The sequence below is a fragment of the Caenorhabditis briggsae genome (assembly GCF_000004555.2).
Source record: "Caenorhabditis briggsae complete genome, chrII, whole genome shotgun sequence".
NCBI lineage: Eukaryota > Metazoa > Nematoda > Chromadorea > Rhabditida > Rhabditidae > Caenorhabditis > Caenorhabditis briggsae.
In genome coordinates, this window is record NC_013486.2 from 15,958,167 (window position 1) to 15,976,022 (window position 17,856).

At 37.2% G+C, this 17,856-nt stretch overlaps 3 protein-coding genes across 3 annotated transcripts; 1 reads left to right on the forward strand and 2 right to left on the reverse strand.

Moving 5' to 3' along the window:
• Positions 1–6,096: 6,096 nt before the first annotated feature.
• On the forward strand, positions 6,097–9,001 carry CBG07125 (the record flags this gene model as incomplete). Its single annotated transcript, XM_002632199.1, has 8 exons — positions 6,097–6,163; positions 6,220–6,320; positions 6,580–6,752; positions 7,202–7,417; positions 7,624–7,786; positions 7,836–8,068; positions 8,670–8,772; positions 8,828–9,001. The coding sequence occupies 8 exons, from the start codon at positions 6,097–6,099 to the stop codon at positions 8,999–9,001; spliced, it is 1,230 nt and encodes a 409-aa protein (XP_002632245.1).
• Positions 9,002–13,418: 4,417 nt separating this feature from the next.
• Positions 13,419–13,789, reverse strand: CBG07124 (the record flags this gene model as incomplete). The annotated part of the gene is made up of 2 exons (XM_002632198.1): positions 13,419–13,498; positions 13,549–13,789. 2 exons carry the CDS (start codon positions 13,787–13,789, stop codon positions 13,419–13,421), a joined length of 321 nt encoding a protein of 106 aa, XP_002632244.1.
• Positions 13,790–15,089: 1,300 nt separating this feature from the next.
• Positions 15,090–15,509, reverse strand: Cbr-ins-20 (the record flags this gene model as incomplete). The annotated part of the gene is made up of 2 exons (XM_002632197.2): positions 15,090–15,160; positions 15,335–15,509. 2 exons carry the CDS (start codon positions 15,507–15,509, stop codon positions 15,090–15,092), a joined length of 246 nt encoding a protein of 81 aa, XP_002632243.2.
• Positions 15,510–17,856: the final 2,347 nt, after the last annotated feature.

The following is a 17,856-nucleotide window of genomic DNA, read 5'->3' on the forward strand; positions in this document are numbered from 1 at the left end:
GTTTTTTCGGCCCGTTTGGTCTGTAACTTTGTTCACAAACATGATACAGTGTTCCAAATATTATCATTTTGTAGTGCTCGTCAAGTTCTACCATATCTAATTTAGTTGGTCAAAAAGTATCAATCTTAAAAGAAACTATGACAGGGCCCGCCACGGCCCGCTTTGGGCCCGTCCGCAAGTATGAATAATTGTTCAAGATGGCTTCAGAGAAAAAGTTTGAAACATCTCAATTCTCAAGATGTACATATATGCGAATAGCTTCAATTGTCATTACGATGATGAAGCAATTACCCTTGTGTAACAGATGTAAACAATCCAAAAAACGTTCAAAAGAGGGGAAAGAGCAATCTGGACAGCTTGGAAGGAAAATGTAGACAGGTGAGAAATGAAGGTAGAGAAAATAGGAGGTTGAATTAAAATTAAAGGATGGAAAACTTTGAATCGCTTTTGCATCCTAGGGATTTTTTAAACATGCAAAAAAAATTTTCCAGCGGCTACCGTAGTTCGTGACGAAAGCGGAGGGGAGGTCAGGAGAATCAGAAACTTTTTATGAAGTAACTGACGGTTCAATAAGGATTCTTAATAAAAAAATCTTCTGATCGCGAAAAATTTTTTAGAGTTTTTGCTATTCTGAATTTCGAAACTTGTTTGCTCAGAGTTCCTATTTACGATTACTACGAGTAGATTATCATTAGAGCTCCACACAGTCAATAATCTGACCAACATTTATTTCGTTTTCTAGCTCTACAAAAAACTACACCATGTACATCTTACACCACCATACTGACGTTGAAGTGTTGCTCATATGATTCTGCCAAACGAAGTCTACTAGAGGTTGGTGCTAACGCTCCTGACATCGCCAAAGGACCAAAATTAAGCTGGCTATGTAGAAAGTTAGAAACAAAATATGAGAAGAAAAATGAGATGATTATGTTCGCGAGGAGAAGAGGAAGTCGAAAAGTGCATCCGAGTTTTGAACCTTGACATATGAAGTACAGCTTCAAACTCAAATAATACCAATTACCATCATTTGAGGGGTAGGAGAAGTTGTAAACAACACGAAGGTTACACGGCAAGAAAAACAATTAGCGTTAGTCTCGACGCGAAAGCATTGAACAGATGAGTAGGTACTCAGCGGTACCAGAATTCCATTGGGAAAAAAACTCGGGAGATAATTATTTGAAAAAACTGGTTGGAAAAATTAGTGGAGCAATAACAAGATAGTATTACCCACCAATACGTTATTTCGAACCGTATAAGAAAAAAAAAAGAAAAAAAAGTGGTATATACTCGGAAAAATAACTCGGTCTGACCCATTTCGACCCACAACTTGTACCAATTATGAAACTGTTTCATTTAGACCTACTTACAACAACTGTATTAAGAAGAATCGTAGAAATGGCTAGCCTAGACGTTTTGGTTACTATGACTTCTCGTAATCTATCAATTACACTAACAAGGAAACATAAACGCCAATGACTTTAAAAAAAAAGAAGTCATGGAGTAAAGAAGATAGAAAAAATCGCGTTTCTCGTTTGCATGCTCTGAAGCCTGCAGGTAAGAGGAAAAAGGGATACAGACCACGCCCCTTTTCCCTAAAGACATCCAATAGAGGCTTGTTTTGTGTATGTGTGTTTGACATAACTCAAGAAGGGAAATTTTGCGACAAGGTTTTGAAGATGCAACGGAGTAGGAGATTAGAAAAAATGGATGGACTTTCAGGGGAAATCATTTTTTAAAGGTGGGGGGTTATGAAAAAATAATGTTCTCGAAATTCTGTTTAAATATGCCCCTCGAGGAGTTGAACTTGTCGAGGCGAGTATTGAAGGTGCGGCGCCGCTACCGACTGAGCCATGCGGGTAAAGAGAAAGCGCACGCCCGATTGCATACATAAAGGCGAGGACGACCGCTGTACGCAGAGTGACATTAAGCGTTGTACACCGTTACGGTAGAATGCATACTCTGGCCCCAAAAATCCCCCGTAAAATCTCCTGTCCCCCCACCTTTAACATGATGTCCCTAAGAATCTGACCAGACTCGGTAAAGCAGGACATTACACATATGTGCTGAGTTAAAAACCACAAAGAAACTACAGTAAAATAGTACAACAAGAATATTAGGTTGGCGGGAAAGTCTTTGTCACTCTGTTTGTTTAATCACTGTTCTCGTATATGGAGGCTGTGTATGATATCGACTCTAGTGAATAACAAGGTGATAAGAACCTTCCATATAAACAAGTCCCCATCTCCTTCCCTGCTCCTCATCTGTAATTGAAACGATATGTTTGTTCCCACTGCTATTCACATCAGACATGTTTTGATTTACCTCTTCCTATCTCACACCACGATGAAGGATTCGGAAACTTTCTTGAAGAATGTGTACAACACACATGCCCCTCACTACAATACTATTCGCAATTGGTTCCATCGTTTCGAAAAAGATGACTTCTCGCTCGATGAAAAGGGTCGCTCTGGGAGACCCGTGAGTTGGATTTGGACAAGCTGAAGCACGCATTGCAATCGGATCCATTTCAATCTAGCCGTGAACTAGCTGTCACATTCGGAGTTCACCATAGCACAGTCCTTGAAGGTTTGAAGTCTCTTGGAATGAGAAAACTTTTTGGTCGATTCATACCTCATCACCTGACTCAAGCCAACCTTGACCGCCGAGTCGACGATTCGATTACTCTTCTCACTCTCCACGCGGGCGATCGATGGCTGGACCGGCTAATAACCGGAGATGAGAAGTGGGTCTTCTACGATAATCACCACAGGAAATCCCAGTGGGTTGGAGAAGGAGAGAGCCCACAGGATGTCCCAAAACCCGACCTTCATCCGAAAAAAGTTATGCTCTCTGTGTGGTGGGGAGTGGACGGCCCCATCTACTGGGAACTTCTGCCCGAGGGCAAAACAATAACTGGAGACCTCTACACTACTCAACTACGAAACCTCAAGAAAGCAGTCGACCGTTCGGCCCTGAAAGACAAGAAAGTGTACTATCAACATGATAACGCTCGCCCACATGTTTCGAAACAAGTGAAGCAGGAGCTGATGGGATATGGATGGAATGTTTTCCCTCACCCCCCGTATTCTCCTGATCTTGCTCCTTCCGACTATTGGTTATTTGGCGATATGACACGTGCCTTCGAAGGAAGAAGCTTCAATTCCCGTGGAGCGGTCGAAGCGGCACTCAAACAATACTTTGCCTCACGCCCGGCTGGATTCTACCGCAATGGAATCCATAAATTGAGGGAACGTTGGAGACATGTTGTTGATAATGATGGACAATATAATTAATTATTCGGTTATTTTTTCTTTGAGAAATAAACTATTGAAAAAGTGACAAAGACTTTCCCGCCAACCTAATATATTACAAAGAAAGACAAAGATACTTAGAAAATTAGAAAAATAAAATTAAAAGGACTAATTCTATTAGCTTGAAAAAGCAAAACAGAGCTCTGAGAAAACGAAAGTGCTCTCCAAAACGATTCAGTTTTCTCTTGAGCTACTGAAATACCAAAACCATTGTGGTGTAATTGAAGAAGTGATTAAGAAAAACGGTATTGGATAGTGGGGCCAGGTGTGACTAAAAAACCTTTCAAAGAATAAAAGAGACCGGAAGAGGAAGAACAGGTGAGAACAGATGGCGGTTACGATTCACAAAAGGAGGTACAAGGGAAATGGCAAATTATCTCAGTTTTTCTCAGGGATATGAAAAAGTTGTCCACTGATAAAATGTTCATCATAATATCTCAAACGTTTTATCAGTTGACAAATTTTTGATATTATGCCTAAAAACTGAGATAATCGATTTCAAATTGGCAATAAGTTATGGTACATACTATCATAAAGTTAGTCTTGGAATTAAAAAATAGTTATAATAATATTGATAATCCATACTCTCCATAAATGTATGCAATTCTAGAAACCTCCAGAATCCATTCTCCATGAAGAATTCCATTTTGGCGGAGGGCGGACTACAATTTTGGATAATTGCTACCTACTAAGCGTGTGCGTAATCCTCAAATTGTGCATCTGTGTAGGTAGAGAGTGAATTGCTTCCTTCAAACCTTCTCAATTTTTATGGATACCACTTTCCAGAGCTCTTATAAGCTACTTTTTGGGCTCATATCCGATTTTTGTCTGTAAGGTGGTTTGTTCTGATGTCCGAATTTCCTGGGAACTTGACGCGCTTACAAACTGATCAGAAGCTACAAAAAGTTCAACAAGAAAAACTAGAGAAAAAGAAAAAAAACTGATGATAAGAAGGCGACACATGTTCTCTACCTTTTGCACTTTGCTGTTCCATTCTCTTGCAACTATAGAACATTTCAAACCCAATTTTGAACATCCGCTTATTTAACACCGAAAAAAGAGACATCCGCCCAAACCGACACACAGACAGAGGTGTCAAACTCTAACGATCGGGGTCACAAACATCACTGACCACCCCAACACTGCCAACTGTGTAAACTTTCAAAAGGTACTAGGGTCTAGTCTCTGCCACGTGGTTTCTTATCTACAATTGTTTTGTGTGTCATCTATTTTTTCCCCGAGGAAGAGTGATAGGACGTCTTCTGAATAAGGAGATAAGTATCTGCCAAGGGAAAGAGGTATGTATTTGTGGTCCTTTTTGAAGGTTCAGACTCTTTTTTTCCTTTTTCTTGAATTCCAGTTTTTTAAAGTTTTTGCTGTTTCTTTATCTTACTGTAGGTAAGTCCATTTTAGTTCCCTGGCCTCCTATACCATGTTTCCACTGCTAGACAAAACGCGCAATTTGAGCTAAATTATCTCGGTTCCTTTAAAAGATATCAAAAGTCTTTCAACTGATAAAATATTGGTGGTATTATGATAATCAACTTGTTAATTGACAGATTTTCGATATCTCTAATAAGTACCGAGATAATTGGCTTTAGGTGGACTTATAGGGTGGGCGTATATTAAAACACACTGGGTATTTCGATTTCCACTTTTCTGGGGACTCAGTTTCCATTTTTTTTAAGTTTTTGTTCATTTTGTACGTTCATCATTTTGTATTCTTTCTCATCATTATCAGAAAGGCCATTCTAAAAGTTCAAATTGACCTTTTTTCATTTTTCAATTCAATTTCTCCCATCCATCTGTCACTTGTCCAATCTCTCCAGCTTCTTCATATTCTTCCTTTCCTATCTTCTTCTTTTCTTTCTTTTTCCTTCCGTCCTTTCTTGCCCCCTGTCCTCCTCCGATGCCACCTCCAACGCGATCAAACTCTCAGTTTGCACCACCTGCGTCTCTTAAGAACCCCTACACTATTTTCTCTTTTTCTCTGCGTCTCTCGGATTTTTCGCTTCTCTAGATTTCTCTTTTTCTGCCCTTGGTTTCTTTTCTGCAAAGATAAAAAGTCCATAACTTTTTCTGTTTTCTGTGCTTTTCTGTGCTTTTCAAGAAGTCACGTGGTTAGAAGCCTTCTGATTCTGAATTCTTGTGAATTTGTCTTGATAATCTTTACTTTTTTTAAAAGCTTAAAAGCCGTTTTTATAGCTAATTTCAAGAAAAAATTGGTCCTGTTGAAATTTTGAATTTCGATTTTCTCTTTAAATTTCAAACTTGCTCCCAGAATTTGAATTTTTTGGATGGGCAGTTATTAGACAGTTCGTTAGAGAAAATAACTCAATTTTTATCATTTTTATGTTATTTACTGATAAGAAACATGGAACAGAAAAACGTGATTATTTTCAAATTGAATTTCTGAATTTCTGAATTTCTGAATTTCTGAATTTCTGAATTTCTGAATTTCTGAATTTCTGAATTTCTGAATTTCTGAATTTCTGAATTTCTGAATTTCTGAATTTCTGAATTTCTGAATTTCTGAATTTCTGAATTTCTGAATTTCTGAATTTCTGAATTTCTTAATTTCTGAATTTCTGAATTTCTGAATTTCTGAATTTCTGAATTTCTGAATTTCTGAATTTCTGAATTTCTGAATTTCTGAATTTCCATTTTTCAGTTATTTTTTCAGATTTCATCCATCTATTTTTCGAATTTCTTTCTGATTTTTCTAGATTTTTCCCATCCATTTCTTTTCCCAAAGTTGTATTTCTTCAATTTTCAGACAAAAATGCTTCTCCGAAATGTGCTATCCATAGGTCTCCGTGTTAGAAATAGTAGCAGTTACTGTATAAGACGTAAGTTAATTTTTTAATTTTCCTGGAATTTCAGCCAAAAATTCTTGAATTTTCAGCAAGTGTGGGTCTTGAACGGGACGTTGAAGATGTGATGGAGGCTGCAAACCAGTTTGCCAAAAAGGAAATGTACCCGAAGATGGCCGAATGGGATAAGAAGGTAAGATTTTTTTGAAAATTTTTTGACGAACTCTTCAAAGTAGTTTCTAGTCCCTCTACAACATTTCTAAATACTCCAAAAATTAAGCAAAAAAATGTTGACCCCAGTGAGGTTCGAACCCCTGACCTCTAGATTGCCAGTCATCTCTCTACCCAGTTGAGCCAAAAATGCAAAAGCCGGGAAGTAGGTCGGTTCGATGTGGAATTTTGGGCTAAATGTGAAAATCATGATGAAATCTGCTAAAAATCAATTTTTCAAGGGAGAACTACCCATGGATGTGCTCAAGAAGGCTGGAGAAATGGGATTCGGTGCCATTTACTGTAAAGGGGATCATGGAGGATCTGGGTTATCTCGTCTTCATTCTTCTGTGATTTTTGAGCAGCTGTCTATGGGATGTGTGTCTACGGCAGCGTATATTTCAATTCATAACATGTAAGGATTTGTTATTAAAATTCGAAAATTTGGAGAAAGTTGATAACTTTCAAAAATCGCGAAAAATCGAATTTCGAAAAAAAACGTTGACAACTTTGATGCCATTTATCTCGGTTGCTTTAAAAGGTATCAACAAATGGTCAACTGATAAAATATTAGTGATATTATGATAAATGTTTTATTAGTTAGCCATTTTTTTATATCTTCTACAGGAAACGAGATAAATGGGCTCAAAGTTTAGTCAAAGGTCCACGCCCACTCTCTATGTGCACTTTGAGCTCGATTATCTCAACGCTTGTACAAGATATTAAAAACTTGTCAACTGATAAACTATTTATCATAATCTCAACAATAGTTTATCACTTGACAATTTTTTCGTATCTTTGGCAAGAACTGAGATAAATTGGCTCAAAGCTAAGGTTATCTATAATTTTTCTCCAATTTCTCAGGTGCGCATGGATGCTCGACACATATGGCCCAGACAAACTCAAAGAGGACCTTCTCCCCGAAATGGCCCTCTTCAACAAGCTAGGCTCTTACTGCTTGACAGAGCCAGATGCCGGGTCCGACGCAGCCAGTATCCGGACCACGGCAACCAAAAAGGGAGATTATTATGTGGTCAACGGGTCCAAAGCATTCATTAGTGGAGCAGGAACCAGTAATAAGTGAGTGGAAGATTTTAAAATGCCATGCCTGCACTTTGAGCTGAATTATCTCAATTGCTATTAGAGATACCGAAAATTTGTCAACAGATAAAATATAAGTGATAATGTGATAAACATTTTTTCAGTTGTCACCGTTTTGATATTTTGCATAGGAATTGAGATAATTGAGCTTAAACATGAAAGAAACGGTAAATTTTAAATTCCAGTTATTTTGTGATGATGCGACAAGATGGTGCTGCTCCTGGAGCGAAAGGAATCTTCTGTTTGATGATCGAGGATGGCACAGAGGGATTTAGTTACGGGAAGAAGGAGGATAAATTGGGATGGAATTCTCAACCGACCAGGATTCTGACCTTTGAGGATTGCAAGGTTTCAAAAGCTTCAGAAAGACAGAATTCCTCAAAAATGATGCTTTCAGGTCCCAATAACCAATCAAATTGGAAAAGACGGATTTGGTTTCAATATCGCTATGGCTGGTTTGAATGGAGGTCGTGTCAATATCGCCAGTTGCTCCCTCGGAGCCGCCCAGAGAAGTATGGACCTGGCTATTGAGCATTTGAAATGCAGAAAGCAGTTTGGAAAGACGCTGTCCGATTTTCAGTACAACCAGTTTAAGCTAGCAGAGTTGGCAACTAAATTGGTTACTAGCAGGTTGGTATCTTCTTGATTTCCCAGAGCATAAAATGCCTGTTTGCAGCAAATTTGCAATAGAAAGGGCTCCTAACTTTGTATCAAATTATCTAAGTTTTTTTGAAAGATATGAAAAAGTTGTCAACAGATAAAATGTTGGTGATATTATGATAAATAATTTGTTAGTTAACAACTTTTTGAGATCTTTTTTAGGAACCCAGAAAAATTGGGTCAAAGTTGCAGATCCCCTCCATTCAAAAAATATATTGAAAAAAAGTTCCAGCCAATTTTCACATTTTTCGCTGAAATTTACGGGCAAATTCGAGCTCAATTATCTCGGTTTCTATGATAGATAGCAAAAAGTTGTCAATTAATAAAATGTTACAGATACTATGATAAACAATTTATCAATTGACCATTTTTCAATTTCTCCGACCGAAATCGAGATAATTTCAGTCGAAATTAGGCAAACAAATTTGTCGTTCGGAGCTCTCTAAATTTGTTCTCGGATTCTAAAAATGAGCAGAAAATGACCTGAGTGCTTCAAAATAACCCATTTATGCTATACCTTCCGTTTGTCGGCTCTATTAAGACAATTAAATCTGAAAATTCAAGTTTCCAGACTAATTGTCCGTGCGGCTGCTGAACAACTCGACAACGACGACCCAGAAAAAGTGGCTCTTTGCGCGATGGCTAAGCTACACGCTACGGATAATTGCTTTGAGGTAATTAGCAGATTTATTATGATCCTTTAATTGGTAACGCCCTAATTTGTTCCAGGTCGTCAATGGAGCCCTCCAGATGTTCGGAGGATACGGATTCTTGAAGGACTACCCCATCCAGCAATACCTTCGAGATATTAGAGTTCATCAAATCCTGGAGGGAACTAATGAGATGATGAGATTGCTGATCAGTAGAGATTTGCTGACGAAGGATATCTTCTGGAGCTCCTAGATTCAATTTTTCAGATGGAACTGTCTTAAATGGGCCTCATGACTTTTCTATTCGCCATTTTCTAGACTTTCTAGAGCTTCTAGGTCTAAAATGTGCCTTGAATTTCTGTATCATGATTTTCTTTTCGCTTTTTTTAGTGCATTTCCCTCTTGGTTGTCCCCGATCATCATCATCATCTTTTTTTTTGTCTAGTTTTCAATTTTTGAAAGTTTTGAGTAAATTGATTTTTTTTTCCTTTTAGAACTCGATTTTTAGGGCTCAAAATCGTTTTTTTTTTCAGTCATCTGAATTCAAAAAATGGGTTTCTTTAGAATGGAAAGAAAAAAGTCCTTGACATAATTTCCGATCTGTTATGAATAACCTAATTGAAATTCAAGAATTCCTGAAATGTGGTTCCCACGAGCAAAAAATAGAAAAATAGCATCAAAAATGTTTTATGGTGTATTTAGGTTTTCCGACGTCATCAGAAACTATATTTTAGATTATCAATAGACATAGAAGTTTTGCAATTTTCACAGAATTCTAAATTCATTAAATCTGAAAACTGAATATGAATCCAACTACCGTATTTTCTCCGGTAGAAGCCCAGCGAATCCGCAAACTTTGAGCTCAATTATCTTGATTTCTGTGAAAGATATCAAAAACTTGTCAAGTGATAAAATATTTATCATAATATCACCAATATTTTATTTGTTGACACCTTTTTGATATCTCCTATAGAAACGGAGATAACTGAACTCAAAGTAGAAGGTTTGGGTAGGCTTCTCTTAAAGGAAATACGTTACCGTAAACACTCTAATAGAACGCCACCCGAATCGTCAAATTTGAGCCCATGTATCTCATTTTCTGTGAGAAATATCGCAAATTTGTCAACTGATAAAACATTTCTGATACTATGATAAACATCTTGTCAGTTGATAACTTTTTTTATAACTTTGACAGGAACCGAGATAATTGAGCTCAAAGTTGACGGTTTGGGTGGGCTTCTATCAGAGGAAATACGGTATATTACTTCGATGGCCAGCGAAACGAAGAAGATTCAAGAAAGTGAAAAAAATTGGGAAATGACGTCATCTAGATTTCGAAACTGCCCTTTTTCTCCGATCGGTGTGAGAAAAGGACATCGTCGCGAAAGGGCAGTCTGAATAAAGTGCGCAATCCATTTCATTCAACAGTTTTACACCCGCCAGTTGACTTTTTCATTTGACGCTTTTTTTCGAATTTCTGATTTTTTTTGAGTTAAAGTGGTTTTGAGCATTCCCTCTAATAGAACATCACACACTCTTATACTTGGAGTTCAAGCGATTCATGGCAATTTTAACCTGGGCCTTCTGGCCAGTATGGAGCTTATAGAATGGTCTAAACTTGGTACAAAGGTTCAAAACCTTCGAAATTCAGAAATTACTATTTATTCAGAAACTCAAAATTCCTGATAACCTTTATTCGTTTCCATCTCACGAATTTCGATTTCAATTCATACATCACCGGTCCACAAAACATACAAAAAATGTATTTTTCTGTTGATTTTCAACTATTTTCAGGAGTCTGGAGTTCAGCTGTCAAGTTTCCGATCACGCTGAAAATGTTGGAGGGTGTGAAACAGACCTAGATTGAAAACTTTGAATTCACATAATTTTTTGAAAGTTCCTAGTTTTTCAGCTATTTGCCAATTTCAGATGGACACCTGTTTTTTAATGATCTAAACCAGTCGGTTTACGCCCCTTTGGGGCTGAACCTCCTGCCCTCCGGTCGCCCTCCACCATCGCCCTTCCTGCGCACCATCCTTTAGTGTGGTGAAACCAAGGAACGTCTCGAGAAGACTTCAAAATCAAAATTTCGAAAAACCAAAAGTTCGTGCATCAACTAAGACACAATTCTGATCTATCTGTCCAGGTTTCAGCTTGATAGGTTATTTTTGAATAGGTGATAAGGTGCGCTACATACATACGCACATACCAAATCTGGTGAGTGTTATTAGTAATCATATTACCCTTAACCTCCCCCGAATCACAAAAAATCTTTCTGCAGCTATCCAAAATTTCGGAAATAGTGCAACTCGACCTCTCTCGGAAAATTCCTTCTTGTTTACAACTTCTCTTTTTTTGTCATCTCCAATCTTGTTACCATTTTCTTCTTCTTATCTTCCTTTTTTCCTTCCCTCTCTCTCTCTCTCTCTCTCTCTCTCTCTCTCTCTCTCCTACCTTTTTCCAAAAATGTCTTCCTTTTCCGCGAAGACGTGACGCAACTTCTCCGAATCCGATATGACCGGTGAAACAAGAAAAAAAAAAGAAAAAAAAGAATGCGTTCTTTTAGGAGAAAAAGATATAAATCTCTCATTTCCACACGCTTATCAGTTTTATCTCTCCTGCCGGGCGCCCCCGCCGCCGAATTATGTAACATAGAAAAAAAAGAAGAAGCGACCTTGAATTTGAGTATAATTGTCCGAACCGTTTCATCTCCTTTTTTTTTGGACACAAACAATTTAATTAGTTGATTACGCTCGCACAGAGAATGGCGCCACGCCTTTCTGTGTTCTGGGTAGAAGGTTTTTGATGTAACTTTTGGAAAAAGGGTTACTATAGAAACTACGAGAACAAAATGGAAATTTGGAAGCAAATAGTAAGACTGATCCAGTACTAAAAATTGGGCTTAAAAAGAAAGAAGGAGAAATCTGGAAAAACGAGTTAACATTCGATCCAAGAATCCCGTATTTGGAGAACCCTTTAATAGAAGGGCACTTCTAATAGAAGAGTTTCCAGGTTTGAAATTACCGTGTCAAGTTTCTTCTCAAGGTTCTGTCACTTTGCTAGTGACCCATCCAAGTGCCGTAAAACCCGTAGTGGAAGAGCTCTCACATTGTTAAGTTGGAGCTCAATTATCTCGATTCTTCTAAGAGATATCAAAAATCTGTCAACTGATAAATCATTTATCACAATATCACCAATGTTTTATTAGTTTAACACTTTCTCATATCTCTCACTAGAACCGAGATAAATGAGCTCAAAGGGCAAGTAGCCTAAGCTATGAGAATATTTATTGGTTAGTTCCAATTTAAATATTCTGATTTTTATATCAAATTTTGCATAATTTCAATATTCGTTATCTCCTTAAATCCTTTTTTTTGTAAATTTTGTAGATCTGCATCAGAAGTTATCCGGAATTACGTCACAAAAAATTACTTCTAAATGCGTCCAACCTAGATTTTTCTTCCTTTCCTTTCCTGTTGGGAGTGTGACATGATTTATAAGTGCAGCTGATCCCTACTTTTTTCGGGAGATTTGAAAAAAGAAGAAAAATGTTCTGGATTTTTGAACTGGTGTTCTGTGCGAAATCGGAAAATCTACAAGAAAACCTGTAATAGAAGGGCATTTTTTCTTTCTGGGAGATGCGAGTCATTTGAATATGTGCGTAATGCTAGCTTTAACTTTCAGCCAATTTATCTCGGTTACAATCGGAGATTTAAAAAAGTTGTCAACTGATAAATTGATTACCATAGTATTACAAACATTCAAATAGTTGACACATTTTTGATATCTTTCACAGGAATTGAGATAATTGAGCTCAAAATTAACAGTGTGTAGGTCCTTTTATAACAGGTTTTACGGGTAGTAAGAGGTTTGGAAAGTCAGGAAATGGAGGTTTTCTAAAGTCTAATTTTAAAGGAAAATCAGAATTTCTTGAATATTTGAAAATCCAAGTGAGCATTTTGATTTTAAATGGTTTCATTTCAAAAACATTAACATATTTCAAAACTCTAACTTCAAAAATTCAATTTAGCCCAGAATCTGAAAATTGAATTTCTTTGAGTTTTTAAAAATTATTAACTGAACCTGAAATTTTAGACAATCGAGAATAGGATGATTCTCTGAAATTCAATTTCATTGCAAATATAGAATTTCAAAGGATCAGAAAATCTGTAAAATGCAATGAATTCTGCTTTCTTTTGATTAATCTTGTAATTCTGAAATTTCATTCTACCACAGGATCTGAAAATGTTCAACTTTTTTCCCATACTTCACAGAGTCTTGAAATCCTAAAAATTCCTGAAAATCGAAAAATTCTAAATCCCGAAAATCGAGAAATCTGATATTTCAATCTGCTCCAGAATATGAAAATGTCCAACTTTTTATTCTATTCTCTTCTTTCCATCACATACTTTGAGAACCTTATAGTTCGGAAAAATCTTTAAAATCCTGAAAATCGGAATTTCCACAAGTCAATTTGGCTTTTTCACTGCCACCCATTCTCATCATGTCTCTTTCCTTCTTAAACAACAAAAACATATATAACACAGTTTTCAGAAATTATTAATTTATTTTCCTTTTTGAAAAACTAGGGCTACGAGGTAGAAATGAAAACAAATAGAGGTAGGTGGATCGGAATTGATCGAAGTGGATCCTGTTCAAGCATCGGTGCATCATTCCAGTTCGGGACAACAACCCGTCCTGATGTCTTCGTCAGTCATTCGAGTAGTGCACATAGAGTGCAATATGGTATCTGAAAATTAAAGGAGTTAAAATTTGAAGTTCAAAAATTTAAATGCTTACTGCCTGGGACGGTGCAGAAATCGGGGCATAATGTCTCTAGTTTTCTGAGGGCAGAAACTCCGCAATGTCTTTTGAGCTTGCGATGGCCATGGCTCCGAGGATGGAGCAAATAATTCAACATTTTCTCAAGATCCTCCTTGGTCGGTTCCACGGCTTTTCTAGGATTCTCAGAAGCCTCTTCTAAAGAAGCAGTGACCATAGCGGACAAGACGACGAGCGCTACTACGACGCGCTTAAACATGATTTGACGAAGCTCAAGAATCTCGACAAAGCTCAGGAATGAGGCCTTTTCCCCTGTTCCCCGTTCCCTTTTTATTGCGGACACTTCATTTCGCCACGCCCACTTAGACCTAGGGCCAAAATGCAAAAAGAACGATTCGGTAAGGGTTCAAGGGTAAATATGTGTGTTGTTTGTGGGTGGGTGGGTGTGCGTGACTAGAAAATGAACTAGTGAAGAACGTAGACGAGAAGAAAAAGTACGAAAAAATCAAATTAAGGTCATAGGTCGTCTTTGGCGTCCTACGAATAGATTGGGCGGTGCGAATAGATAGGGAGGTTTGGAGGGTCAGTTCTGTTTGTCCGGATGTCCATTTTTGATGTTTATGTTTTTCCTGTTGTCCAATTTGTCCAAAAAATGAGCCATTATAGAACGTTTGGCTAAATATTTTATCTGTCACATTATCTGTTTATTAGGATGTCCACGCCTTGTTAGATTCCCAATCAACAGCCCACCCAAGCCGTTTTGTCGAAGCTATCAAAAATGTGTCAACTAATAAAATGTTTGTGATATTATGATGAACAATTTATTTGTTGACAACTTTTCGATATCTTTTACAGAAACCGAGATAAATCGGCTCAAAGTTAACGGTTTGGGTGGCTCTATATCTGTCTCAGTATCTGTTTGTCCGGACTTCCTTCAGTTTCCAGTACTACGAAATCGACTGATACAGATTTTTTTTTTCGGAAATTTTTCCACTTTCAGATTGCTTGAAAGTCTGGAACTTCCTAAAATATTGGAAAATCTTGAAGTTTCAAAAATTTCTGAAAAATCTAGAAGTTCCTAAAATCATGTAAATCCTGGAAAATCTGGAATTCCAAAAATCTTAGAAAATCTGGAAGTTCCTGAAATTTTGAAAAATCTGGAAGTTCCGGAAAACCTGGAAATTTTGGAAGCTCCTAAAATTTGGTTGTTCTTAAAATTCTGAAAAATCAGGAATCTGAAATCCTAGAAAACACCTAAAATCATAGAGAATATGAAAGATCCTAAATTTTCGGGAAACCTTGAAGTGTCTAAAATCATGGAAAGTCCGAGAGCTCCTGGAATTTTGGAAAATCTGGAAGGACCAAGAGTCCTGGAAAATCATCTTCTACTTTTTTTGGAACGTAAAAAATACAGAATAAGTACATAAAGGTTTTATTAGAGGTAGTGGACTAATTTTTTAAGTATAGAGGTAGGAAGAACAATTATCTATCAATTTGGGCTCTGATGATATGGGTTTAAGGATCTCTGAGCAGCTGGGTCCTGAGGAATTAAGAAGCTTCTAGGGGCAACATCTGAGAATAATCTCTTCATCCGTGAGATGACGTCTACACATGGCACCAATGAGAGTATCTGGAAATCAACAGTTAGGAAATCTGAATTTTAAGAAAAACAAGATACATAATTCGGAGAGTACAAAGGTTTAGGGGTACAAAACACCAAAAAACCGTATTTTGTACGCCGAATCTGTTTGCACCTTCCAAGACGTTGTACTTCCCGAATTATATGCCACAAAACAATGCTTACCATCATTCAGGGTACAAAGATCCGGACACACTTCTTCAATCTTCTTTACAGCGAACCTTCCACAATAGTGAGGACCCTTCTGACTCCTATAATGCTTGCTACGATTTTCCATCAACTTGGAAAGCATCTCCTTCATTTCCTCACGAGTTGGCTCCTCAGCTCCTTCTGATTTCATGGATCCCTGGACCATCAGAATGCAAAGAATAGCAGAGATGAGAAAAGTCTCCGCCCCTTTTTCTTGATCAAAAGGTAAGGAAAAGGGGAGTTCAAGGATGGTGCGTGACTGATGAACTTGGGGAGAACGGAAGAAGAAAAGAACGAAAAAAAAATCAAAAAAAAGGGTTGGAGGTTGAAAATTGGGGATTTTAGAGATGTATGTTTGTCCGGATGTCTGCTGCAATTCCGTGCTCTAGCTAAATCAGTTTTTCAATCTGTTTGTCCAGATGCCCTGGAATTTGTCCCCTTAAATGTCATAGTTTCTGTTTGTCCAGATGTCCGAGTTGAATAGTTTTAATACCCAGAAATTCCAGAATTACAGTAATTTTTGATTATCATAATCAAGAACTTCTTCCAGCATTTTCAGATCAGGTTGATAACTTTCACCATATTCCGTATGTTGGTATGTATGTCGCGCGTATTTTCACACACTCAAAGTTGACTAATTAAGCTGAAACCTGGACAGATAGGTCAGAATTGTGTCTTAGTTGATGCCCGAACTTTTGGTTTTTCGAAAATTTGATTTTGAAGTCTTCTCGAGACGTTCCTAATTTCACCACATTAAAGGGTACCTTTATCTATTCCAGCATTTTGAAAATCAAAACCACAAGGATCCTTCTGGTACTTCAGAGAGGGATGTATGTAGTCTTGTTAGAACTGATGTATGTATATTTGACAATTTTTTTTGGAAAATTAGTTCTTGAAAGTTTGTGTTCGTAGAAACTGTGTGAAGTACCCCTGAATTATATGTACGCACTTGAAAAATAAAGTTTTGAAATTTTTTTTCTGTGTTCAATTACTGCCCCGTGTGTGTTCAAGGTCCTTGTTATTTTTGGAACATATAATCTTATGTATTGAGATTTCCGGAAGAATTGGAAACTTGGAAAAATGAAATCATGAGATTATTAAAAATGTGGTTTTCAGAAGACGTCATCCCTATTCTCCTCTTCTTATTCAGAATCATCATCTGAAATCAGAATGTCCCAGGAGTTGCAATGATGTCGGTTTTTCAAAATTTTCAGAATATTGAGATTGCTGACTGGCTCTCACGTCAGTTGTTTCTGAACCTTTGGAATTCACATTTTCAGACATTTTCCGAATTCTTATTTTTAATGAACTCTGATCTAGGTTCCAAATTATTTTCTTTCGGCACGTCCACAAACAAAATTGCCAAAGAAAATTTGAATCAGATAACGAGAAAAAAAGAAGATAGAAATCTTTTTTGCGAGAGAGAAATTGTAACGTTGACTAAACTTTGAGCCAATTTATTTCGATTTTAGTAGAAGATGTCACAAAGTGGTGAACTAACAAAATGTCATCATAATATCAACAACATTTTTCAGTTGCTCATTTTTTGACACCTTTCACAGTAACCGAGATAAATTGACTTAAAGTTGAAAGCTTGTCAGACTGAAGTATGATGCTTTCACCCTTCGCTTGTACTGAAACATCTATTTAGGTCAATATCTACAGCCTTTATACCACCAGTTTTCAGAATCACGATATCTTCGTAGTTTGATTTTCTGAAAACATCCATGTCGTCAACAATCCAAAAGTTTGTTTTTGAGGTTGATATCGTGGGATAATTGCTGGAAAAATATGTCGGAAGACGTAAGAGACTCTTGGGAGCACAATTCAATTTTCCGATCATTGAAACGACAGTAACTGAAATTGAGCTAGAAAATAAGGAAAATGCTACATTACTTAAAAATACGTCTTTGGTTGAAATTCTGGGAAAATTAGGTTTTCAGACTCTAGAAAACACTTCGGGCAATCACGTAGCCTTAAGTCTTGGAGCCAAAGCACAAACTGATGTTACATGTTTTCAGCTTCCGGGTTTAGGAGCATTCTTGAAATCAGACCCTTCTTAAAGAAATCATGTCACTCTAATTCATCGTCACCTCAATGAATGTTGGATATGTCAAACTGATTCATCTTGCTAATTCGAGAGTTATGTCTGAAAATTTAGAAGACGAATATAGATTTTGAAAGCCATCCGGTCAAAAGAACAAAACTCGAATAAATTTCATTTTGCCGACATGAATCAACTTGACTTGTCTCGCTGACTATGCTTTGAGCGAATTTGTTGCGATTTTAGAATAACATGTCTCGAAGTGGTGAACTAACAAAATGCTCATCAGAATATGGACTACATTTTTCAGCTGCGCATGTTTTGACACCTTTCGCAGAAACCGATATAAGTTGACTTGAAGATGAAAGCTTGCCAGACTGAAGTATGATGCTTTCACCCTTCGCTTGTACTGAAACATCTATTTAGGTCGATATCTACAGCCTTTATACCACCA